Below are 25,588 nucleotides of genomic sequence, written 5' to 3'. Positions count from 1 at the left end.
TCAGAAACACCAAAAATGAAATGCTTGGTCTCTGGTTTGAGTCTGTGGCAGAGGTTTTGGAAAAGAAGAAGGTACAGCCCACTATTCCCACCAACGTAGGCTTTTGCGCCAGTGATCTCTGCTTCCAGAAATGCAGTAGTGCAGTACAAAGTCAATCATATGCATTTCCTAGCTGTGCACAAGACATGTGGCAACCGATTCAGCAATGGATGTTTGCCATATCCCCACCCCCCCACACCTCTCCATTCTACTGAAGTTCCAGTTAACTCCATCATGCAACTATTTCCAGATTTTATCTATCAGGAGGGACAAGAGACCAGTCTGCTGTGTGCAGTTCAGAAAGGAGCCCTGCAAACCATCCTTCTCTTGAAGACACTGAAAGGCAGGGAGCTGTGCTCCTTCTGGAGGTCATTCCACTGCCAGAGCTGCTCTGCTTGGTTTTGGTAATTGCCCGTCTTTCTCTTGCAGACATAGATGAATGTGCTACTGGGCTGGCCGTGTGTGCACACAGCTGTCTCAACACCCGTGGCTCCTTTAAATGCACTTGCAATCCTGGGTATGAACTGGGGGAAGATGGCAAGCAGTGCTACAGTAAGTATTGACCGTCTTGGCCAGGCTCACTAACCCACAGACAATGAGGGGAGAGAGCTTGGTTTTGAGGGGTGGGGAGGGAAGGAAAGTAAACAGTGAGGTAATCCTTGACAAACCTTTGTCCGTTGTTGTTCTATGTGAGCTGATACAATGAGTCCTAGGCATTTTCAGTGGCATCTTTCAAGGGAAGTTTATGGGGCTGCTTATTCTCCCACCAGGACAAGAGCTGTGCCGGGTCTTTGAAGGTATCATGAAACTGCCTGCAGTGGTTTTGATTGTTTTTAAACAGCTATTAATACACTGTGGACCAAACTCCTCTGTTCTCTGTCCTCCCCAAGTTGAAGCTGGTGAAATTGCAGAATTGTAACTGAGGCAAAACTTGATCTCATGTGTCCCCATCGATTCCCTCCTAGGGAGAAAAGAGACATTCGAGTTATGAAATGATGAAGCACATAAATTCTTTATCAGGCTAATGAAGACCAGCAGGGATAGCTAATTGGCCAAAGAGAAGTCACTGGCATGTAAAGCTCTACTGTCCATTACTGATGTGATAAAGAACCACCATAGATGTCCTTGTTGTTATTAATCCCCTAGTAAATGCATTAATGTTGGGGTTTGTCACTACCTGTGTTCTTGCTTACCCTAGCTGTTCTCTGCCTTACCCTGCCAGTCAGCTATGCAGTACACTGGACTGAGGGGTAGTAGTGTTCCCTCAGGCTTATCGGTTCTTATAAGAAACAACATGATATGAGATCCATCCTTCAACCCATCATTCCTGCTGCTACTGCACATACATGTGATCTAGATATTGACTTTAAAAATGTCTTTACAAGAGTAGGAATCTGACTGATGGGGTCTGAGAGTGACGTGCAGAGCTGGACTGATGCTGTACCCCATTTATCTATTAAAATAACACTGGTTTTTCCTCAGTAGTATGGTTCCTTGCAGCTCACAGGCAGATCATATAAAGATATTTCCCTTAGAACAGTAGTTTTGTATTAAATTAGCAATGTTCCTTCCCTTTCTTGGATGGGGATAAGAAATTAAAGCAGGTAGGTTTATGGAGTATCAGATGAGAAAAGTAAATGCGAGTCTGGGAGCAGTGGATCTGCCCAGTTAATTTCTCTTAGCATTGTGAATGTCCCAGCAAAGAATCTAGTCTTCCCATGGCTTCTGCTGCTAATTGGCACACAGGTGACTTGAAAGATCTGGACCACTCTCAATGCCTAGCTGCTTTCTTATTCACATTGGTACTCATTTGTAAATATTACTGGTAGAAGATGCCAGACTGCCCGCTCTGCAGACTGAATTAGTACATCTGTTGGCAGCAGCAGTGCAAGCTTCACCCACACACACTGCCTCCTGCTGGCATGCGTCAGCCCTGTTCTGAAATGACCACTGCTAGAGGAGAGAGATTGATTCAGTCTCTGCAGCTCTTTGAGGCTTTGGCTTCTCTACTAAGGCTGACAGCAAGGGGCCCAATTTAGTGCTGTTTGTGGTGTTAATCTCCTTCAATTGTCCGCAATGGCTACATTGTTAACATTTTTTTCGAAGCAGGTCTGCCTTTCATAACCCCCTCACTGCTCTGACAATGGCAGCAAAGGGAAAAGAATAAAACGTTCTTCATTTTGTTCTGAGATCTGAGTGCAAGACAAACCCTCCCTCTACCCACGGGCATGGCTCCCTGCCCGATGCCAGGAGAGATGCAGGGGCAGCATTCATGGCTTTCCATGCTCCCATCCCAGGATTTGACAAGTGCTGAAGAAAAACATCACGTCATTTTGTGATGGAAGTATCAAAATTGTTCTTTTGAAGCGATATATGGAACCGAGCCAAAATCTTCTCTGGGGACGCATTCCTTTGTGTTTGCAAAGCTTTTAATTAGCTAGCCTGATTTTAAAATATGTAATTAATAAGTTTCATTTTGGCCATAAATCAGCTCAATTAAAAACCTTTTTTTATATCATTTGGCAAAAACTCATGTATCTGTTTGCTACTCATGTTTCTTCCAGCATTACAAGGAGTGTCTCCAACTCTCCCAGCTATCAGAATCTGAATATTTCTGTAATTAGCTCTGTGCTGCTGCTGCTCCAGTTTCTAGCTGTCATTAAATCTCTGTGCAGAACCTGCAGCAAGGTGATGCACCAGATTCTGGCCGGCAGCATGCACTGGAGCGTGTCCGAAGTCAACAGCAGGAGTAAGCATTGGGCTTTGTCTGCCTTTTTTCAAGGCCGTTTGGAAGGTTGTAGGGAGGCTGCCTCACAGTTTGTCCAGGGCAGGATTTGTGCAGGGATATTATGGGCATAGCCTGGGATCAGGAGCTGTGAACTGCCTGTGATCTATTTGTGCATCATTTCCTCTCCTAGCAGTGGCCTCTACATACTACAGCTACCCCCAGCCCCTCTCTCCTGCACATTGTTCCTAATCTTCTTATTCCTGAGGGCTGTGCATAGACAGCCGTAATATGTGCATGCAGCAAAGCCTGCTTGTTCTGGGAGTCTGTTATCCCAAATGCTGGGTGCCTACCAGAATGTGGCTCTGTAAATCCAGGTACAGCAGAGAGGGCTCGGCCATGATCCCCTGGAAAAATCCTGTGTAAATGTTACAAGATGCTTGATAGATAGCCATACAGTATGTTTGTTTGCTTTCCAGGGATAGAGATGGAGATTGTGAATAGCTGTGAGGCCAGCAATGGTGGCTGTTCCCATCTATGCCGTCACACCAGCTCTGGCCCTGTCTGCTCCTGTAATTTTGGCTACCAGCTTGATGAGGACCAGAAAACCTGCATTGGTAAGGGAAGCAGTCTGCCCTGCGGAGATGGCTCCGTTGTGTGCTGAGTGATGCATTGTTCCATTAGAACTCAGGGTACTTCATTGTGCTCCACAGGGGCTGGCGTGTCCATATGGTCCTGCTGTGGTTTAGACAACTCTGAATTGGGGAAAGGCTGTGCTACTGAGCTACGAATAAGATTCCCTTCTGTGCAAAGAGGGATGGTGCCTTCCTCAGGACACCGTATGCATTTATATTAAAGCCCTGAAATATTGATAGTAGACAAAACACCTTAGATCAGTGAAGAGCACTTTAGTAAAATACGGAATACTGTCTCTTCCACAATGTAACCACCCATTCCTGTTCGTCTCTGATACTGCCTGAATCTGAGGTCTGTGCCCTGCTCTTTCAGGACAATGGACTTGATAATCTAGTTGTTTTTTTTAAATTCTTTTTATTATTTATTTGCAAGGAGGGATTATAAATATCTAGACTCTTCAGCCAGTTCAAATCTGAACGGCCAGTCCTCCTTAAGTACTATACAGAGTACAGCGCCTCTAGTGGTAGTGGACGGTAGTGGTCTTCTCAGCTGTTAGGCCTCTTACTGATGCACTCATTTCACATTGTGGTCCATGGAGATGCTTCTGTTCCGATGGTGAAGCACCTCCAACTTCAAGCTATAGCTGTAATGTGTTGCTGTTATAATCTCCTGAGGCTTTTCTGGCCAAACAAATCCAAGCACTTTGTCCTGTGCATAGTTCTGGTGTATCTGTCTTTGTTGGGCATCTCTGTAAATTCAGTTGCAATCCAAGTTGTGGATGAGACAGCAAACATCATGGAGGGTAGAACTAAAAAGCAGAGTAACCTGAAGTGATCTGAGCAACGAGGGCTGCAGGCAGCAGAGGTAGATCTAATATTAATATGTTCTCCACCAAGGGAGGGGACGTAAACAGCTCCCATACAATGTAGGGCTTTACTCAAGCAGCTGCACCCGTCACATTAATGGGAAGCTATTTTTGTATCAATTCTTTTACATTTTCTGAATGCTGCCGTTCTCTCTACCCTAGCACTATAGTGGTTGTTGCAGGAAAGGTGAAGGATCAGGATTGCGGGTGGGGACGTGCTCACAAAAGGCTCTTGATTTTTAAGGAGTGCTCCGCCATGTGAAAATGCTTTAGACCCACTGGGCTATGTGGCTGAGAGAAGCACCTATGGGTGGCTGAGTCCCTGCTTACTCTAAACTAGTAGTGCTCCATGGAAAGCATTTCCTGCTGAAGGACACAGAAGATTCATTCCTTTTTTGTGAGCAACGAAGAAATTCGCCTGTGGCTGGGGATGCACTTTCCTTCTTGGTGTTCCCTTGTGACTTCTTTCGGGTACCCCTAAGCCTGGCCCTGGAGGGGATGGACTAGGATATGTAGCCTCTCTCCTCCTGCTTCAGTGGCAACACTACTGGAACAACTGACTGTATCAGTGGGTGAGACGAACCAGCCACCAACCAGGAATCTATCACTCAGTTCCATCTGGGTGTAGAATGGATGTATTCACACTGCGTAAGAAGGAAATGCGGCTTGAGCGCTCTGTACATAAACGCCATAATTTTGATGTGTGCATTTCACTTCAGACTATGTAGTTCCATGTGCCGCTTGACCATTAACCTAGTAGAAGTGTATTGTAATGCTCAGTAGCCAGGCATTTCCTGTGTCAGTAAATTTAAACAGGTATTTCCTGTGGGGCTGAATCCAGTGTTTAAACTTAGATAACCTTGGATGTATCTCAGCTGGGTATGGTGAATATGAGCTTGGCTGGGTCAATGCCTAGATCCTTCAGGGGATTTCAGAGAGAGGTTAAGAAACCCTATATGTATTCTGTCAAATCAATGATACGTATGGTACTGTGTGCCCTGAACAATGCAGGAATGTATGGGATAATGGAAGAAGGTTATCTACTATCTGCAAAAACGGAAGAATACAGGGTAGTGACAGATGATAGGGAAATAACTTATGACTGATTCCATTCCAGTGCAAGATAAAAGAGAGGTAAAGTGGCAGTTAAACTTGGCTTTGCAAAGCAGGATCATAAATGCCTCCCCCAAGTTGTTTGATATAGGCCTGAGTAGTATTGGTTCTTCCCTGGCAAGTTTTAATAACAAAATAATAATCTGCATTCCCAGCTTTCATCTGGAGGTAGCAAAGCCCTTTACTGGGGAAACCCCTAGGAAATATGTAGGTATTCAGCCCATTTCACAGATGGGTAAACTGAGTTCCATAGGGATTAAGGACCTGACATTTTACTTTATACAGAGCCGCAGGTGCTTATCACTTCTGAAAATCATGCTCTAACAAACTTGCTCAAGGTCACAGTGAGTCAGTGACAGAGCTGGCACTAGAACTGAGCAGTTTTCACTCCCTGTCCCTTGTACTTGACCACTAGACCCCACTCCTTCCCTAGTTTACTTACAATGATGGATATTGAGTCACTGTCCAAGTACAGTCAGATTCACAACTTGTCTTGGAAGGTAAACACCAATGCTTTTTTAAAAAAAATCCTACACTATTTAGGGACCTATGTGAGTAACATGAAGTTCGTGGAGATTTGCAACAAATAATCCAGCTGGATAGTTACATCTCTAGAAGAAATGTTGACTCACTTTCTCATCCTTATCTGCTGGATCCAGGGTTCAGATTTCCCTGTGTGGCCCACAGCAGCTCATGCTGTTGCACCTAAGACAGCAGTGCCTCCTTTATTTTAGTAGGTATGAAGTTGTCAGCTGTTGCGAAAGGAAGGGAAAATGATGTGCAGATATTATGTTTTAAAACATATTTATTGCTGATTTCTAAAATGACATATAGTTTCTATTACTGATTTTAGGATGCAGACCTTTTTTCTGTAACTTCTGCACTTTACCTTTAAACAAAATCCCAGGCCAGAGAAGGAAGCTCATCAGACAAATTAGAAATGGAAAGGCCTGGACGGATGCATGTGTCAGCGTTCTGCAAAGCAGAAACTCTCAGATTTGTGCTAGCTGATGCGCTTTGTTTTCCATCTTTAGATATCGATGAGTGTGATGCTCGTTCTCATTGCTGTCAGCAGGATTGTTACAATTATCCTGGTGGCTACGAATGTATTTGCTATGCTGGATACAGGCTCAACACGGACGGTTGTGGGTGTGATGGTAAGCTGCAATGCCTAGCTGGACTGCTGTGGGTGAAAGAGGAAAGACCTTGGCTCAGCTCCTCTGCGTTACAGTATTGTGTTATGACAGCTACAGGCCTGGCTGTCTTGATCCTTCAACTAGTCCTGTTATGCTTGGTTTTACAATTACATGGAACTTATGATAAATGTTAAGTCAGATTTAAAGGCTTATTTTTGTTGATTTCTCATAGGCTTTTAGTAGGGGAAAAGGAGCAAAGAAACACACAAGCAAGACAGAGATTAGCTGCAATATAGTAGCAGCTAAAGAGCACAGTTTGGATCCAACCCAGAATTTCCCAAAGTTGGAGAGTTGGTTTGGTCCCATCTCTTCTAACGCGTCATAGAAATGTCATTTTGTATCGCATGTAACAGACCAGTATTCCTAATAATTTTAGCCTTGGGGTGGCCCAGGCAAATGCCAATGTATCTGCAAATCTATAGCTAGGGAGATAGTGACTAATGCAAGCTCTGAAGTGAGATAACATGAAATTCTTCCGTATGGCCCCAAACAGCTGGCCATTTCTTCCAATTATTTCTCCCAGTGAATGTCAGTTTTTCCATCAGTTCTGAGTAGCTCATTTAGCCAGTCAGAATACAGTAAATGGGAGGGATTTTGGGTTTCCATTCCCAGATGATGATCTGTTTTGTCACTAGCATAGATATCCAGCCCCATTTGATGTTATTAGCTGGAAGATTAAATTGATCCAACTGGCACAGCATATGTAGGCTGATTCTTAAAACTGGGGAAACTTATTTTCAAATATCTGTGGTTCACTTGCTTATGTGATCTTTGTTCAATGTAAAAGAAATGTTGGTAAGTTTGCATGGCTGAACAGGACAGAAAATGAGATGATCTGTTTATCCATAGATATTGGTAGGATAAATAAATACCTCAAATGAGAAGGAGAAGTGATTCTAATCCATTCTGTGATGTGGTGAAAACAGTTCTGGAGCCTGAAGACTTCTATCAGCCCTGCAACGTCCCTCAGCACAAAATGGATTTAATTTTAGAAAGTTGGGCAGGAACAGTAATACTTGCTGTCAGTCTCTGAATTCTATGTATGCCTTGGCATCTCTGACCTATACTGGACACTTCTCTTATCTGCATATGTAGATATAGTCCCATGTATATTTTTAGATGTGGATGAGTGCTCCTCAAATAACGGTGAGTGTGAGCACACATGCCAGAACCTGGTGGGGTACTTCCAGTGCAGCTGCTGGATTGGATACAAACTGGATGAAGACCGGAGGAGCTGTATTCGTAAGAAACATTTTGTGTGTGTGTGTGAGAGAGAGAGAGATTTTCTGTTGAAGATATTTATGTATTAAATCTTCAACAGGAAACAATACCAAGTGAAAACAATGGTTTCATATATATACCCTTTTCCTTCCCTTACAGGGTTTTCACTTGGTATCGTTTCCTTGTGCAACTTTTGTGTATAATCCAATCATTTTTCACTGCAGAGAGGTCAGATCTGAGATTCCTTAAAGCAGTCTGGAGGGGGGTCGATGTACATAAAATAAAATAATAATATGTGGAGATATACCTATCTCACAGAACTGGAAGGGACCCTGAAAAGTCTTTGAGTCCAGCCCCCTGCCTTCACTAGCAGGACAACGTACTGATTTTGCCCCAGATCCCTAAGTGGCCCCCTCAAGGATTGAACTCAGAACCTTGGGTTTGCAGGCCAATGCTGAAACCACTGAACTATTTGTCCCATCCATTTTTTTTTTAAAAAAGGAAGACTTGAGTCTAAATGCTCAAGGCTTCTTTGAAAGTATGCTGGGTGGCAGAGCTGCGATTTATTAAACCCTTTCTGAACCTTTGCTGGCTTCTTCACAGCTCCATTATTGACACAAACTGCTACTATGAACTGTATTATCATAAGCGAATGGAATACCTCTGCAGCCTACAACAACACAGACAGAACTATTCCCCTGCTTTCACAGAGACTTTCCTCCTGGCGGGGTTGAGATTTCCAAACAGCCTAGGGGAATTAGGCATACGTCTTCCATTAAGACTATTATAGGCTGCGGGGGGGTGGTTCTGATGAATTATGGTGATGCAGTTCATGGGAGCTGCTGAAGCGCTGTGGAGAATCCAGGAAAGGTCAGGAACCGGGTGAACAAACTCTTAACGTGCTCTCTTTTTAAATTTTAACCAATTTTCACTTTAGCTTCTGAAAGGAGTATTTGTACTGCATATGTCAAGGTAGCTCTGTCGTATTTAGGTTATAAAAACTAAAATGACAAACAAGATAAGAGGACCGAGGCTGTGTGACAGAACAGACTCCTGGAAAATCTGATCTCTCTGTAAATACAAAATATAAGCCTTTCACATAGATTTTTTTGGAGATACTCAGATGCTCACATGATGGGAATGGTATAAAATTCTAGACTGAAAGAAATAAAAGAATGTGGGGGAAGGAAAGAGACAGAGAATGAATCACAGTCCCCAAAGTGGCCAGGGACAGTTGTGTAGGTCACGGGAGTAGACTCCATAAAACACTAAATCAGTACAGAACCAATGACTCTGTCAGATCTTGTTCTCTTTTCCTTCTTATTATTTCATATTTTTGTACTCTTTGCTAATCTCTTGTTCCTCTCTCATTTCACTCCTCTTTAAATCTCTCCACGTTGGATTGATGATTTGGGTGGAAACGTTTTCTCTTTCCCCATGCATTTTCCCAGCTCTGGATGACCCCATGGAGGCCCTTGACGGTCAACGCCCCGTCATACGCCCTATTCCTCACGTTGCCATCCTGCATGATGAGTTCACCCAGCTCTTTGATGAGGAGGAGGAGGAGGAGGAGGAGGAGGAAGAGGTGGAAGCAAGAGGAGAGCACACACTTTCGGAAAAATTTGGTAGGCATTTTGTAGCAGGGGCATGTGGAAAATTCTCTGGTGTCTTTAGTAGCAATACATTTGGAGTGAACTTACATGTCCCAATTTGCACATGCAACTCAGTCCATCCACAGTGTTTGTCATGTACAAAGCCTGCATTACTGCACAGATTGGGTGAGCTGTCAGCCATTCAGCACATGCAAGTTGGGTAGCTGAGCACCCAGCTACAGTTGCTGCGTGCAAGTAGTGGCATGCAGATGGAAAAGTGGTGCCCCTCCATTTTATAGACACCATCAGCTGCATTATGCAAACTTGAGCATTCACGGTTGTAAACCAAGGCTCTCAATTTGTCTCTTAAGGTGTTAACCTATTTAAAACCAATATCTTGTCTTGGAGTACTAGTTTGCTGCCAAACAGAGAAAATACCTTCACACACCCTTTCTTCACTTGTGAGTTTGGATTCATATTTTACCTCTCATTAAACACCAAGTGTGAAATCCTGGCTCCATTTAAGTCAATGGGAGTCTTGTCATTGATTTCAACAGAGCCAAGATGTCACCCCAACCATTCTAGGGTTTTGCTGCTTGTGACATGAACGTCAAAGGGGCAGACCATTTCCAGACTCTGTTATGCATTCCCCACATGTCCCAGATACTCCACTCCACTGCCACTGCTCTACATGGTACTGGTGCATTTGCTGGAGATTCCTAAGTGGTGTGGGTTTGGCTGCCCAGCTGAACCCTTCAGCTCGATGAAGGAGCTTTTGGAAAGCCCACTCATCCGCAGCTTCTTTTTCTTCCAGTCTGCTTGGAGGACACCTTTGGTCATGACTGCAGCCTGACATGTGATGATTGCAGAAATGGAGGAACATGCAATGAGGACCAGACTGGCTGTGACTGTCCGGAGGGCTGGAGTGGAGTCATATGCAATCAGAGTGAGTTAAGTTGGAGAACGGCAGGGGGAGAGGGGTAAGCAAAGGGCAGAGTGGTTGTATAGTTTTTGTGTTCCTTCCAAAGGCCAGTCAAAAAGAAGAGTGAGGTGAGCACAACTCCCCAGCTGCTCTAAACAGCGCTAACAACCCCAGCTTTTCTTTAGCCATTGTCAGCATTTGCCATGTTTGTGTTGGCACAGCACGGTTGTAGTCACTAGACAAAATCCCTAATAAAGTTCTCTACCTCTCGTTACCATATAGATCCCAGAGGGTATCAATCTGTAGTTCAAACCCGCAAATGTATGTATTTGGTGTTGGAGCTGAGCTTAGCTCTCAGACTGTGCACATAAACCTATCGGCAGTGAATTAGACATATTACATTCTTTAAGACTAAGAAACTATTTAAGGCACTAATGGGAGTCGTCCTAATTCCTCCTTCCAACTGAACTTCTGGCTTCAGAGCTGTTGGCAGTTTAAATGAAGGAATATTTTCCCCGTGGGCCTCTTTCAGTTTAAACATTATTGGCATTTGATGCCCATTTCAGAGAAGGGACTGCTGTTAGCTGATATTTGCAATTTCAATTTGAATTTAAACCCCAAAATCTGGCTTATCCAACCAGTACTTTCTGGCATCCTTATTTTTCTTTTTAAATATCTGGAACTGTATTTGCAATGAGTTGAAAGGGAAAGGATCACTTCCCTGCCTCCTGGCTGGGTTCATGCTGGTAAATATTAATAGAACTCCGTGATCCTGAGGCAAATCTATTTTTTAATTAAGTAATTTTAGGAAAAATTAACTGAGTATTTCAGAAGAGAGTACATACAAATGAATACATATATTGCCTAAAATGGTAATGACATTGACATCTGGATTTCAGGATTTATTTTCTAAAAAAGTATTTTGGCATGTACCTTTCAGCAAATAAACGCAAAGCTGAGAAAGTTTGTTTTCCAGGTGTTTTCCATAGTGTAGGGTGCAATGACAGGTGAGGTTGTTGTAGGAAAGAGGAGAAGAAAACTTCAGAGGCTTGAATAAGTATCTAAACTGAACCATATCTCCGAATTCTGTTCAACTTTCTCTAAATTTCTATACTCTGAGTTTTTATCTGTTGATGTTTTGGCTCATTCTTATTGCTACCATCACTAACGATGCATACAGAGCTATAGAAGGCAAGATCCCAATCCTGAAGAGTTTACAGTCTAATTCCGACAAATGCAATACATAGGATAACAGGCCAAATGCAAGCAGGAAAAAGGAACATAGTCTACATGGAGGCCTTAGTCAAAAGATTGAATATTAGCTGGCACCATAGACCAGAAGCACCAGTTGAGAGCACATCTTATCTGGTCATCCTCTGACTTTCCTATGGCCCTGCACCAGCACTGGGATGCATTGGAGTAGAGAGGTGCAGAACAGGCAAGAGAATAGCCCCACTGCCCTGTATTAGTTTCATACATCCCCATGTCCCTTTCTCAGCTTCACTGTGTGAATTACTGTGATGTCAGGACTTGTTTGTTGCAAGTCATGCAGGTAAAGGTCTCACTGAGTTTGCTGGAAAGCCTTTGGGCTGAGTGTCTAATCTTACTGTAATTAATCTGTCAGTCTAGGGCAGTGGTTCTCAAACTGTGGTCCATGGACCACCAGTGGTCTGCGGATACTTCCCTCTAAGGTGCGTGCCTGGGCGGCCACACACAAGGGCCACCCACCTAATTAATGGAGCCGAGCAGGCATGGTGCATGTTGCGCTAATTAGGTGCCTGGACCCTGGAGAAGACGCCCATGTAAGGTGAGGTGATGGCCTTGGGGGGAATAGGGGGTAGGCGGGAGGGAGTAGTGGGGTGAGAAGAGGGGGTGGGGGGAATTTGGGAGCTGCAGAGCTGCGGTGGCCAGAGAAAGAGACAACTTTCCCCAGTTCTAGGGATGTGGCTGCCAGGGAGACCCCCCACTCCTTCCCAGTCCCAGCGACGGGTGAGAGAGGGCACATTCATTGCATTAGAAAGGTAAGACAACTGATATTCAAATATGAGTTGTGTGTTTTTATTTGTAGAACAAAAAATGTTTATTAGTAAGGGTTTTTTTTTTGATATAGCGCCTTTATCCAAATCTCTTTACAATAGTTAGCTAGTGGTACAAACAACATTTGGAAAAATCATTAAGTGGTCCACTGAGACCCTCAGCGATTTTCAAGTGGTCCGCAGAAAAAAAAAGTTTGAGAACCACTGCTCTAGGGCAATAGAAATGAACAAATAGCTGTGACAGTAAAATCAGCTTTCTGACCTCTGTCTCTCTGTCCCCTCACAGCCTGTCCCGAAGGCACCTTTGGGAGGAACTGCAGCTTCACCTGCCACTGTAAGAATGGAGGCACGTGTGATCCAGTGACTGGGAAGTGCCGCTGCCCGCCTGGGGTCAGTGGAGAACTGTGTGAGGATGGTATGGTCAAGCTTCCCAATCTCCTGCTTCATGCAGTAATGAGACTTCCCTTTTTCGCTCCCCTTGGCCCAGTGACATGATGGTGGGGAGGCCGCTTCTGTGCAGAAAGTCTTTTTCATTCTAAGAAGTTAGACAGCAGGCTGATAGAAATGCTGGGCCACCCTGTGCTCCTCGGTCTGTAACTGAGGGCACAGTCTGGCCGCATTCCCTGTGCCACGCACATCATTGTGGGTAATGTTCCATGCACAGATTAAGCAGGGTGGGAGCTGGGGTGGGGAGAGCAGAAAGCGTCAGCACAGGACTGGGGACCAGGAACTTCCAAGCCTCAATCTCAGCTCTGACCCTGACTCTTTCAGTGACCTTATGCAAGTCATTTAACCTCTCCACCTCAGCTTCCCTGTTTGTAAAATGGGCACAGTGATACTCTGATTGCCCTCACCAGTGGGTTATGATGATTAGTTAGTGTTTATGAAGTATTGGAAAAGGGAAAGAATTATATCAGTACAACACATGTGGAGGAAGGACAGAGGGACATGTGCATAGGATAGGTGCAGTCTCTCTGCTATTCTGAGTCCTGAATTCTTGCACAAGGTGCTGGGGGTTGTACCTTCCCAATTGTCTTGCTCTCCTCTTTTTACTGTAGAATGTGTTTTAATGAAATTGGGGACAAAGCAAGAGGAAAACAATATTTCTTAACTAGTTACAAGCTCCATTCCCAGAGCTAACAGTGTAGTTCATATGCTATTTGAACTGATACCTTATAGTGGAGAGTTTGCCCTAGTGATAAATGGAGATCATAGCCAGGTACGATGCCAGGTGTTCACAGTCCATTTGTGCTTCTGTTACAACTTAGAAGCACTTTACACGGGAAGTGCTCTATTGTTCAGTTTATATTCCTTAATCTGTTGCCTGACACCTGTATTTTAAGGGCACCTGGCATCTTTTAACCCTTTGCTTGGAACATCACTTTGTGTGAGACTCTGACACATCCCTAGATTCCATCTCACTTGCTGGTTCACATAGTCTTGCATTTAAAAAGTCTTTTTTTCCTATCTGAAAAGGATAATTGAAGAATACACTTGACATGAATCTGTGTTCTAGGTCATTCCCTAATTCCTGCACCAAGCTCCTGGCAGCCTGAGTTTAGCAGATCAGTAATGTCCTTCTTGAGACGCAGGGAGCAGTAATGGTCACTGACTCCTAGGCAGATGATTGTCTTGGGGAAAGTTCAGTGGTACCATGTCATAAGAAATAGAAGTGCTGTGGAAAGTTGTCACTGAAGTAGAAGTAGACACTGAAGATATTTGAGAATAGTCGCTTCCCATCTTCCTGCACAAAAGGGATCAGTTAAGCTAGTGTAGATATTGATTTACTTCTCACCCGAAGGGTTAAAATCATGGAGATACAATCTAAAAACATGAAATCAGGGAGTCAGTAAGAAATTCCATCAAAATGACTTCATGAAAGTGGTTACGAGCAGAGGGAATCCATTGCTGGAGAAGACAATTGAAGCAGAGTATATATGAGTTCAAGAGACACCCAGACTTTTTTTCCTTAGGAAGGAGGCAGTTGAGGGGTACAGTGAAAAAGCAGGAAGGTGGGGTTAAGATGAACAATAAAGAGCTGGTGAATTGGGCCAGATAGCCTTCCTTCTTCCTAAACTGTCTGATGTTGTTATCAGATGGGAGAAGGCTTGTGCAACCTGTACCTCTGCTGGTTGGCACGTTCTGCTGATGCAGTGTATTTGGCTCATGCTTCTAATATTAAATTCTTCAGCATTACAAAAAACCTGGCAACTGTTTTATTCCTTTAACGGTTCAAATATGATCGTAATTTTTCCCAGGGGGTGGCTTAGTGGTCTAAGTGTCAGAGCTGAAAAAGCTAGACTTCCTGGAACTGCATGTTTGGCTGCCAGCAAGATTGATTCAGCCCTTTGTCCTTCCAATGTGGAAACAGTGGTGATGGGTGCCCTGGGGAGTATCTTGGATGCATAGAGGGAGGAAGTACCATGTGATTTGCTGGGTGAGGTCCTGTCTGATCTAGGAGGTCATCAGAAATAGCAGGGCATTTGTTTCCCACTGGCCTTTGTTCCTAACCTGGTACTTCCTATCTGGTGCCCTGGATGTGGCTGCATTTCAGGGCTTCTGTGCATTTCTGGTTGCAGAGCACTTTGGGAGCCTTTGCAACCAGCTGTCAATGGTAATTTGGTGTTTTCTAATTGTCTGTAGAGGTCTGTCTGTAGTACGGGCTTATCATCGTTCTGTAACACAGGATGTGTCACACTAGATCAGATCACTCTCCATCAAGTCCAGTATCCCATCTGTGGTATTTGCTGATTCCTTGAGAGAGCGCCCAACACTCCATAATGTACAGGGCTGTTTATTAGGTTAGGTGCATAAGGTGAGAGATGCAAATCCTTTCTGATCCCCGCAGCCATTGCATAATGCCCAGAAGAATATGATTTGATATCTGACCTTGCAGGGAGGCAAACATTATTCTTGGTGACAAAATGATCCATTACTTCTTTCACATCCAGATGCCCTGTTGTAGGACTGTGATAATTTCTTAGCATATACAGGCAGTGCTTTTGCAATGAGGTGTTCTTGCCAAGTTCTGTTGTAAGCCCCCACTGACTGAGGTGGCACTCCTGTGCTAGGTGTTCTTACCAGAGTACATTTTCCTCTTTCTAGGCTGCCCTAAAGGATTCTTTGGGAAACAGTGCAGGAAGAAATGCAACTGTGCCAACAGAGGTCGGTGCCATCGAATTTACGGGGCCTGTTTGTGTGACCCTGGACTTTATGGACGATACTGCCATTTAGGTGAGTCTGGCCAGCCGTAGAAGGGTTGGCTGACTGCTGGTGTGCCCCCTTGTGGCTGGGTGTGGCATAGGTAGCTTTCCTCTTACCGTCCCACTGCCGATGGTCATGCTCCTTCTCATGACTTGGCCTTCCAGCCAGGTTCACGTTTTAGTCCCCACCCATTCCGTGTTCTTACCCCCTCTCTGGGTCCCATGGTGCTCATGTCCCTCTCTCAGGGCTTTCGGTTATCCTTATCCTCTTATCAGGGGCCTCATGCAGACTCCTTGCAGCTGCCTGCCTGGACTTCTTCCTCTCTCTTTTTCAGGCCATCTCCCCACCACCTCTCTAGCGTCACCTTTTCGCGGGGCTGGAACTAGCAGGGCTCTCCTCTGAATCCCGCAACAAAATCCCTAACTAAAAGTACAACAAACAAACCCAACTTCTGCCCTCCTCGGGCTTGACCTTTCATCCCTTTCTGTTCCTCAGTTGAGTGCCTCCTAGGGCTCTCTCCTCGGAAGTCCAGATCCTGCTCTTTTATCAGGGCTCACCGCTGCAGCTTGCTCCACCCCGATGGCTGCTCCTTGTCTCTCTTGGTATCCTACCAGACTTCTGTACTCCCGGGAGAATGCCCCAGGCCAGCTATCCCCCTGGACCTCCTCCTTGACCCTGCCAGTCTCTCCACTCTCTACAGCCAACAACGGACTGAAACATTCTCTCCTTCTCTACCTGCAGCCCCCTTCTAATCTGGTCTTCCTTTCTTTATAGTCATGACCCAGCTAGACTTCATGTTCAGTTAGGCCTGGTTCCCACCCTTCAGGTGCAGCCAGGTGAGTTTGTTAGCCTCTCAGGCCCACATTAACCTTTTCAGAGCCCAGATGAACCCCTTCTAACACTGTTACATTACCACCAGACCAATCTTTCTAAGAGTTCCCTTTGGGCAGGGTCTTTGGAGGGTGATAACGATGCTCTTCTTGTCCTCTGCTGTTTGGCTTCCCAAAGCACGTAATGATGCTTTCCCACCACATCTAGCCTGCCCGAAGTGGACCTATGGGCCCGGCTGCTCTGAAGAATGCCTGTGTGTGCAGCAGAATACCCAAGAGTGTGACAAGAAGGACGGCTCCTGCACATGCAAACCTGGTTATCATGGCAAAAGGTGTCAGACAAGTGAGTGGTTAGTTTTTCCCTAGACTTTCCTTCCACCCTCCCCCCCCCCCCGCTCATTAATTTTGTTGGGAAAACAAAGAACTGCTAAGACTCTCCCCAAGGACAGCCTGTTAATTAGAACAGGAGCAAGCCCAATCTTCAACCTTGGTCAGCTAAGTTAGGGTGTCTAGTTCCTCACACGTTGGATGCCAGTGGAAACTCCCTGAACTTGTGTCTGCAATCCAGCTAGGTGAGATATGTTAGATCAGTGAGGGGTCTATTAAAGTTCCACTGCAGATACCTTGAATCCCCGATACTCAGTTTGGGCTGCATGTTCTTCCTAGGTCTATCTGTTAATCCTGAATGCTCTTTCTTTTCAATGACTGTCATTTACAGAGTGTGACTCTGGCTATTACGGTGGTGGCTGCAAGAACAAATGTAGTTGCCCCCTGGGAGTTTCCTGTGACCACATGAGCGGAGAGTGTCAGAAAGAGTGTCCTGAAGGTTACCATGGGGAGAACTGCGACCAAGGTAAAAACCGCATGTGGAACTGGGCTGCAGAAGGGCAAGTGTTGCGCTGGCACAGATTGTGCATGTACCATATTCCGCTTTTCAAAAGCTCAGTGAGCTTCACTGGCAGGTTCCTCTGATGGTGGCTGAACACCACCATTCAGCTTGTTAGAGTGTATCAAAACAACAGGGGGCAAAGGAGGAAATTTCCAAGGTACTGCAGCAACCAACATGCTCTAAAAACAGAGAGAGAGAATAACTGGGCAGGTGGAGTCCAGATATTTTATGCTTTGCAAGGCTGATTCTTCTTGCTATAGCATGACTGCAGTGCTAGGGGTCAATATATGTACCTCTCTAGTCTATTGTTCTAGAGGTTACTTGTCTCAAAGGTTATAGAGGTGTTAATGACACATGTAACAATTTCTAAGCACTCTGTAGATACAGGGCAGATTTTTTTGAAAGTGCCTACGTGACCTGGAAGCCTGAGTCTCATTGGAAGTACAATATAACTGGCTTCCAAATAGTGCCAAATTATTTTAAACGCCAGTTTTAATACATTGATACATTTACAGCGCTTCACATTGAGGGTGGCATATTCCATTGTAAAACGCTTATTAGAGAAATAAAAGACACAGACTCCATACAGGGGTTGGTGTGAATGGTTTATTTCTAGGCAGGCTCTTCTTTGAAATGAAGCATTACTAAAGCCATTCATGCGTGGCTTCTGGCCTAAATTCTCAAAAGCCACTACTGGTGTCTTTGGGTACCTCTGGGTTTGGATTCCCAATGTGGGACACTGATTTGGCTTCTTGCAGATATTTCAAATTAGGCATCCGCAATTGCTAGTCCCTTTGAAAATGTTGCCCTCTATATGGCTGTTCAGTGACTAGGCGCGGTACCGTGGCTATTGTTTGTCTGTTAGTTCTCCAAGGGTGAACCCTGATTTATCTTCTCTCAGGTTCACTGAAGGACTTGTGAACTTTACAAATGAATTGGGACAAAATTCTTCTGTGTCTCAACTTCCAATACATGCATGCCACCTTCTTGCACACTTGTCTTTGTTAGGCCAAATATCTTTCCAGGTGCCTGCAGTGCCCTGTGCCAGCTGCTGCCTATAGTAGCGAAGCCAGAAGAAGGGACAGCAAGAAAAGACGGTTACTCACCTTTGTAACTGTTGTTCTTCGAGATGTGTTGCTCACATCCATTCCAGTTAGGTGTGCGCGCCGCGCGTGCATGTTCGTCGGAAACTTTTTTACCCTAGCAACTCCAGTGGGCCGGCAGGTCGCCCCCTAGAGTGGCGCCGCCATGGCGCTCTATATATACCCCTGCCGGCCCGCCCGCTCCTCAGTTCCTTCTTGCCGGCTACTCCGACAGTGGGGAAGGAGGGCGGGTGTGGAATGGATGTGAGCAACACATCTCGAAGAACAACAGTTACAAAGGTGAGTAACCGTCTTTTCTTCTTCGAGTGATTGCTCACATCCATTCCAGTTAGGTGACTCCCAAGCCATACCTAGGCGGTGGGGTCGGAGTGAGAAGTCGCGGCCCGGAGCACTGCAGTTCCGAAGGCCGCATCCTCCCTCGACTGCTGGACCAGGGCGTAGTGGGAAGCAAAGGTGTGGACCGATGACCAGGTCGCTGCCCGACAGATTTCCTGGATGGGCACACGGGCTAGGAAAGCCAGCGACGACGCCTGCGCCCTGGTAGAATGCGCAGTCACACGGCCCGTAGGGACATGGGCCAAGTCATAACAAGTCCTGATACAGGACGTAACCCAAGAGGATATCCTCTGGGAGGAGATAGGAAGACCTTTCATACGATCTGCTACCGCCACGAAAAGTTGGGGGGATTTTCGGAAGGGCTTAGTCCTCTCTATGTAGAACGCGAGAGCCCTACGGACATCCAGCGAGTGGAGCTGCTGCTCCCTGCCTGAGGAGTGAGGTTTTGGGAAAAAAACCGGAAGGAAAATCTCTTGGTTGATATGAAAGGCTGAGACCACCTTGGGCAGAAAAGCAGGGTGTGGCCTCAGCTGCACCTTATCCTTGTGGAAGACCGTATATGGGGGGTCTACCACCAGAGCTCGGAGCTCCGACACCCGTCTAGCTGAGGTGATAGCCACTAGAAAGGCAGTTTTCCAAGAGAGGTAGAGCAGGGAGCAAGTAGCTAACGGCTCAAAGGGGGGTCCCATGAGCCGGGACAACACCAGGTTAAGATCCCAGGTTGGAGCAGGGGGACGGACGTTAGGGAATAAACGTTCCAGCCCTTTAAGGAATCTCGACACCGTCGGGTGAGAAAAAACGGAGCGACCGTCCGCACCCGGGTGAAAGGTGGAGATAGCTGCTAGGTGGACTCGCAACGATGATAAGGCCAGACCTTGCCCTTTGAGGGACAAAACGTAGTCTAAGATTTCGGAAACCGAAACTTCCATAGGGCGGAGATTTCTCTCTACGCACCAACAGGAGAAGCGCTTCCATTTCGCTGAATATGTGGCTCTTGTGGACGGTTTCCTGCTGCTCAAGAGCACCTCTCTCACAGGCGTAGAGCAGCGCAGCTCTGAACCAGTCAGCCACGCAGGAGCCACGCCGCTAGGTGCAGCGACTGCAGGTCTGGGTGACAGAGGGTCCCGTGGTCCTGGGTAATCAGGTCCGGATGAAGGGGCAGGGGAACTGGGTCGGCTATGGCCAAGTCCAGCAGCATGGTGTACCAGTGCTGCCTGGGCCACGCCGGGGCCACCATGATCACGAGAGCCCTGTCCCTGCGCACCTTCAGGAGGACCTTGTGGACCAGAGGGAACGGGGGAAATGCATAGTACAGGTGGGTCGACCACTGGATGAGGAAGGCATCCGCTATCGACCCCGGCTCCCTGCCCTGAAAGGAGCAGAACGCTTGGCACTTCCTGTTCCCCTTGGACGCGAAGAGGTCCACCCGGGGATAACCCCACCTCCGGAAAATGGAGAGAGCGACGTCCGGGCGAAGGGACCACTCGTGTGACAGGAAGGATCTGCTCAATCGATCTGCCAGAGTGTTCCGTACTCCAGGGAGGAAGGAAGCCCTGAGGTGAATGGAGTGGGCTACGCAAAAGTCCCAGAGACGTATCGCCTCGTGGCACAGGGAGGAGGACCTGGTGCCGCCCTGCTTGTTGATATAGTACATGGTCGTCGTGTTGTCCGTGAACACGGCGACACAACGACCCTGAAGCTGATGACAAAACGCTTGACAAGCAAGGCGGACCGCTCTCAACTCCCGTATGTTGATGTGGAGCCCCACCTCCTCCTGAGACCACAGGCCCTGTGTCCGCAGGGTCCCTAGGTGGGCCCCCCAGCCTAGATCTGAGGCATCCGTTGTCAGGGATACCGATGGCTGAGAGGGGTGAAAGGGAAGACCCGCACATAATACGGACTGGTCTAACCACCAGCCGAGAGAATCTAAGACCTTCTGGGGGATTGTGACTAACATGTCTAAAGGTTGCCTTTGCGGCCTGTAACGACTGATAAGCCACAGCTGGAGAGGCCTCATGTGGAGCCGAGCGTAGCCGGTCACAAAAGTGCACGCCGCCATGTGGCCTAACAGGGTTAGACATGTCCTCACTGACGTCAATGGGGCTGACCGCAAACGTTGAACGATCGCCGCCATGGTCTGGAACCGTTGCAGAGGCAGCGAGGCCCTGCCCACAGTGGCATCCAAGACGGCCCCGATAAATTCCACCTTCTGCGTGGGCCTCAGAGTGGACTTGTCTGTGTTTATCAAGAGGCCCAGACTTGCAAATATGGCGGTGATCATGCGGACATGGCTGTTGACCTGCTGTTCCGACGTGCCCCGAATCAACCAGTCGTCCAGATAAGGGAACACGTGGACACGGTTGCGCCGAAGATGCGCCACGACAACTGCCATGCATTTTGTAAACACCCTCGGGGCCGTGGACAGGCCGAATGGGAGGACTGCAAACTGATAATGAAGAGCCCCCACAACGAAGCGGAGAAAGCGTCTGTGGCGCGGCCAAATGGCAATGTGGAAATACGCGTCCTGCATGTCGAGGGCGGCGTACCAGTCTCCCGGATCCAGGGATGGAATAATGGTCCCCAGGGATACCATGCGGAACTTCAACTTCACGAGGTATTTGTTGAGTTCTCGCAGGTCGAGGATAGGCCTGAGGCCCCCCTTGGCCTTGGGGATCAGAAAGTAGCGGGAATAAAACCCCTTGCCTTTCTCGTTTTCCGGAACCGCCTCTATAGCTCCTTTGCTGAGGAGCGTCTGCACCTCCTGCCGAAGGAATTGCTCGTGAGAGGGGTCCCTGAAGAGGGACGAGGAAGGAGGGCGGGAAGGAGGAAACGAAACAAACTGCAGGCGGTATCCCGTCTGCACCAGGCTTAAGACCCAGCGGTCCGATGTTATTTGGGACCACGCCGGGAGGAAAAACGAAAGGGAGTTTGAAAACGGGGGGAAAGGATCCATAGGGGAAACTGTTACCGCGCCCTCGGGCGCACCTTCAAAATGAAGGCTTAGGACCAGGCGGGGGTTTTGAGGAGCCTTGGTTCTGCCCCCCTTGGTTCCCAGACTGCCTGCGCCTGCCGTTCCTGCCGTGGCGCCTGTAAAGGTCCTGCCGCTGGCAGAACTGGGAAAACGGCCTACGTTGTTGCTGTTGTTGCGACCTAAAGGGTCTACGCTGCGTCACGGGGGTGTGCATCCCGAGGGACCGCATGATGACCCTGTTGTCTTTTAGACTCTTGAGTCTGGGGTCTGTCTTATCGGAAAACAGGCCCTGGCCTTCGAAAGGAAGGCCCTGTATAGTGTGCTGGAGCTCCGGCGGAAGGCCGGAAACCTGCAGCCAGGAGATGCGACGCATCGTAACTCCTGACGCGAGGGTGCGGGCAGCCGAGTCCGCAGCGTCCAAGGAGGCTTGTAAGGCCGTGCGTGCGACCTTCTTGCCTTCGTCCAAGATGGCCGTAAACTCTTGGCGAGCATCCTGTGGCAGCAGCTCCTTAAATTTGTCCACTGCCACCCAGGAGTTAAAGGCGTATCTGCTCAGCAGGGCCTGCTGGTTAGAGACCCTGAGCTGCAGCGCCCCAGCCGAATACACCTTACGGCCAAGGAGGTCCATCCGCCTGGCCTCTCTGGACTTGGGGGCCGGAGCCTCCTGGCCGTGACGCTCCCTATCGTTCACCGATTGCACTACCAGTGAACCGGGAGTCGGGTGAACATGTAGATATTCATAGCCCCTAGAAGGGGCCATGTACTTTCTCTCGACTCCTTTCGCTGTCGGAGGGATGGAGGCCGGGGACTGCCAGATAGTATTGGCATTGGCCTGGATGGTCCGTATGAAGGGCAGGGCGACCCTGGTGGGAGCATCAGAAGAGAGGATGGTGACAATTGGGTCCTCTATCTCCGAGACCTCCTCTGCCTGCAGACTCAGGTTTTGAGCCAATCGCCTGAGGAGGTCCTGGTGCGCCCTGATATCCAGTGGGGGGGGACTGTTGGAGGAGGTACCCGCCACCGCTTCATCCGGGGAGGAGGATGATGAGACCCCAGGCACGATAGTGTCCAACTGAGGGTCTTCCTCAGCCCTCGCCTCTGCCTCCGGAGCCACAGCGGAGTCCTGCTGTTTGGACCCTTCGTCCCCTTCCGGGGAGGGAGGGGGGCGAGACAAGGAGGCTTCAGGGGCCCTACGCTCCGCAGTCGCCGGTCTAGCAGGGAGCTGCTGGGGGCCCTGGGCCTGATGGTATGCCCAGGGTGTCCAGAATCCCCACTGTTGTGGGCCTTGGTCTTGCAGCGGCGGATCCCCGAACAGCGCCGCCTGCCGGTCGGTGCCCAGCGCATACCCACTGTCCGTCTGGGAAGATACGGACGGCTGTCTCGAGGGCCACGGCGGGGCCGACCCCGGATGGTAAGGGTCTGCGCGTGCCGGCACGGAGGATCGTCTCGGTGCCGGGGACCGGTGCCGGGAGTCATATCGGTGCCGGGACCGGGATCGGGACCGGGATCTATCACGGTGCCGGGATCCTGATCGGTACCGGGTGCCGCTTCGGTACCGGGACCTGCCACCAGCTCGGTGCCGGGAGGTCGACCGGGACCTGCCACCAGCTCGGTGCCGGGAGGTCGACCGGGACCTGCCACCAGCTCGGCGCCGGGAGGTCGACCGAGACCGGGACCTGCCACCAGCTCGGTGCCGGGAGGTCAACCGGTGCGGCGAGTAGCGTCGGGACCTGCTCCTGGAGTCGCGGTGCCGGTGTCGCCGACTGGAGCCTGACCGCGACCGTCTCGATGCCGACCGTTGCCGCGAGTGCGACCGGTACCGCTGAGGGGAGCGGTGCCGGGACTGCGAGCGGCGTCGGGATCTGGAGCGCCCAAGACGTCGGGACCTGGATGGCGAACGACTGTCTCTGGGCGGCGCCGACAGCATGAGCTTGCCTCTGGACACAACCCGCACCGGAGGTACCGGGGGTGGCAGCCGAGTGGGCTCAGTCAGGGCAATAAGGTCCCGAGCCGAGGCGAAGGTCTCCGGTGTGGATGGGACCACTATCTCAACCCCAGATCTCATGGGGGAGCTCGGCGGCACCGGACTCAACGGACCCGCCGGGCCCGGAGTCAACGGTGCTGACGGTGCCGGCGGCGCCGCGGCCGATGTCGAGGCCGGGCGCTCAAGCCGGGTCTGCCTGGCCGGAGTATCAGACTTCGACGGCCTTGGCTCTGATTCCGGTGCCGGAGAAGGTCGGTGCCGGGGAGTCTTCTCGGTGCCGGAGCGATCCGGTGCCGGTGCCGATACCACGGCCTGCGAAGCCGACGGGTCAAGTGCCGCCTCCATTAGGAGAGTTCGGAGCCTCTGATCCCTCTCCTTTTTTGTCCTCGGCTTAAAAGCCTTACAGATGCGGCACTTGTCAGATCTGTGCGATTCCCCGAGGCACTTCAGGCACGCTTCGTGGGGATCGCTGGTAGGCATGGGCTTCTTGCAGGCCGCACACTGCTTGAAGCCCGGCGAAACAGGCATGAGCCTGGCGCCGGGTGCCGGAAAGGGCTAAGCCCCCGGCAAAGAACTACTTAACAACTATTTAACTAAACTATCTACTTAACAAACTAATTAACAACTATATGGAACTAGAGATAAACGATAGACAAGCGATAGAGAACTAGGAGAGCTAGGGACGTGGAGGACAGCTAAGCCGCGCTCCACAGTTCCAACGACCGACACGGCGGTAAGAAGGAACTGAGGAGCGGGCGGGCCGGCAGGGGTATATATAGAGCGCCATGGCGGCGCCACTCTAGGGGGCGACCTGCCGGCCCACTGGAGTTGCTAGGGTAAAAAAGTTTCCGACGAACGTGCACGCGCGGCGCGCACACCTAACTGGAATGGATGTGAGCAATCACTCGAAGAAGAACTACTTTTACAACCCTCCAGCCTTCCCACCCCACTACAGCAGCTCAAATGAGCTGAAACTGAAATGACTTTAGATGATAAGAACAGCCGGGGGCTGTATCCAAGCCCTGCAGCTTTTTAAAGTGTGGACGGAGACATTTTTTAATAATGATTCTTAATCAAAGCAGGAGGAAAAGGCCTCACTTTATCCTGCCATTTGGGCGCTTCAGCTTTTGTAGATGAAGATGATATTTAGCAGCGTTTTCTTCTTATTCCTTTGACGTCTGTTCATCTTCACGCATTCCATCCCTGGCAGAATGGAGTCAGTCTCCTTTCTGCGTTCTATTCCACATTAAAGCTTTTTTTTGATCTGCAAGAGGGAGAGAAAATCTTATATTTCTGTGGTCTTAAAATTTAACCTGCTGCCCCCATATGATCCTGTTATCGGCTTTCTGCTCTTCAGAGAAGCGGGCCAGCCTGTCAACTGGGATACAGTGCAGTGCTCAGACTGTAAGGGTTCCCTGGCTTTGTTAGTTCATGGCAGATGTGCATGTTCAGTTTTCTTGCAGTGAAACTCGCATAGGTTAAATGAGAAGGCAGTAAAAGAACTGTTGGGGTGAGGTTTGAGGGGATGATTAACCAGGAAACATGACTGCAACAGAACTTGGAAAATAGCACTTTGGTCCAGCCTCCAATTTGGCCCACGGATCAAAAAGCATCACCCCCTTTTGTGTGGCTGTTTTGTTCTGTGGCACATTTAATTATTATTATTATCATTACGTGTTTCTGTTGGTGCCTATGGGCCAGCCAAGGGAGGGGCCACAATTTGCTGTTCAAACCCAGAGTGGCCAACAGTCCCTGCCCTGAAGAGCTTCAGTCAGAGCAGACAAGATAGACACAGGGTGGGGGAAGGGCTGTAACACACCAGCAGAGTCACCTGTGTGATAGCAGCATGTGACATGTTCATTCCTCAGTTCTTGGTCCATGGGGATGCTGAGGAGAGGAGTGACCCCATCTGGGCCCCATTTTGTC

At 48.5% G+C, this 25,588-nt stretch overlaps 1 protein-coding gene across 8 annotated transcripts in view; it reads left to right on the top strand.

Moving 5' to 3' along the window:
- The window catches only part of MEGF6 (multiple EGF like domains 6), a 236,829-nt gene that overhangs the window by 179,135 nt on the left and 32,106 nt on the right, over positions 1-25,588 (top strand). For 6 of the 8 annotated variants that reach the window (XM_030537922.1, XM_030537925.1, XM_030537923.1 and 3 more), the window contains exons 10-20: positions 469-591; positions 3,244-3,381; positions 3,478-3,603; positions 6,413-6,535; positions 7,694-7,816; positions 9,247-9,420; positions 10,202-10,333; positions 12,632-12,760; positions 15,451-15,579; positions 16,588-16,722; positions 17,098-17,232. In XM_030537922.1, coding sequence (XP_030393782.1) covers positions 469-591; positions 3,244-3,381; positions 3,478-3,603; positions 6,413-6,535; positions 7,694-7,816; positions 9,247-9,420; positions 10,202-10,333; positions 12,632-12,760; positions 15,451-15,579; positions 16,588-16,722; positions 17,098-17,232 — 1,467 coding nt within the window. The remainder of the gene's footprint in view (positions 1-468; positions 592-3,243; positions 3,382-3,477; positions 3,604-6,412; positions 6,536-7,693; positions 7,817-9,246; positions 9,421-10,201; positions 10,334-12,631; positions 12,761-15,450; positions 15,580-16,587; positions 16,723-17,097; positions 17,233-25,588) is intronic. The other 2 variants (XM_030537928.1, XM_030537930.1) reach the window with 1 other exon arrangement.

The sequence above is a fragment of the Gopherus evgoodei genome, chromosome 18 (assembly GCF_007399415.2).
Source record: "Gopherus evgoodei ecotype Sinaloan lineage chromosome 18, rGopEvg1_v1.p, whole genome shotgun sequence".
Classification (NCBI taxonomy): domain Eukaryota; kingdom Metazoa; phylum Chordata; order Testudines; family Testudinidae; genus Gopherus; species Gopherus evgoodei.
This window is presented reverse-complemented; position numbering and strand designations above follow the sequence as displayed.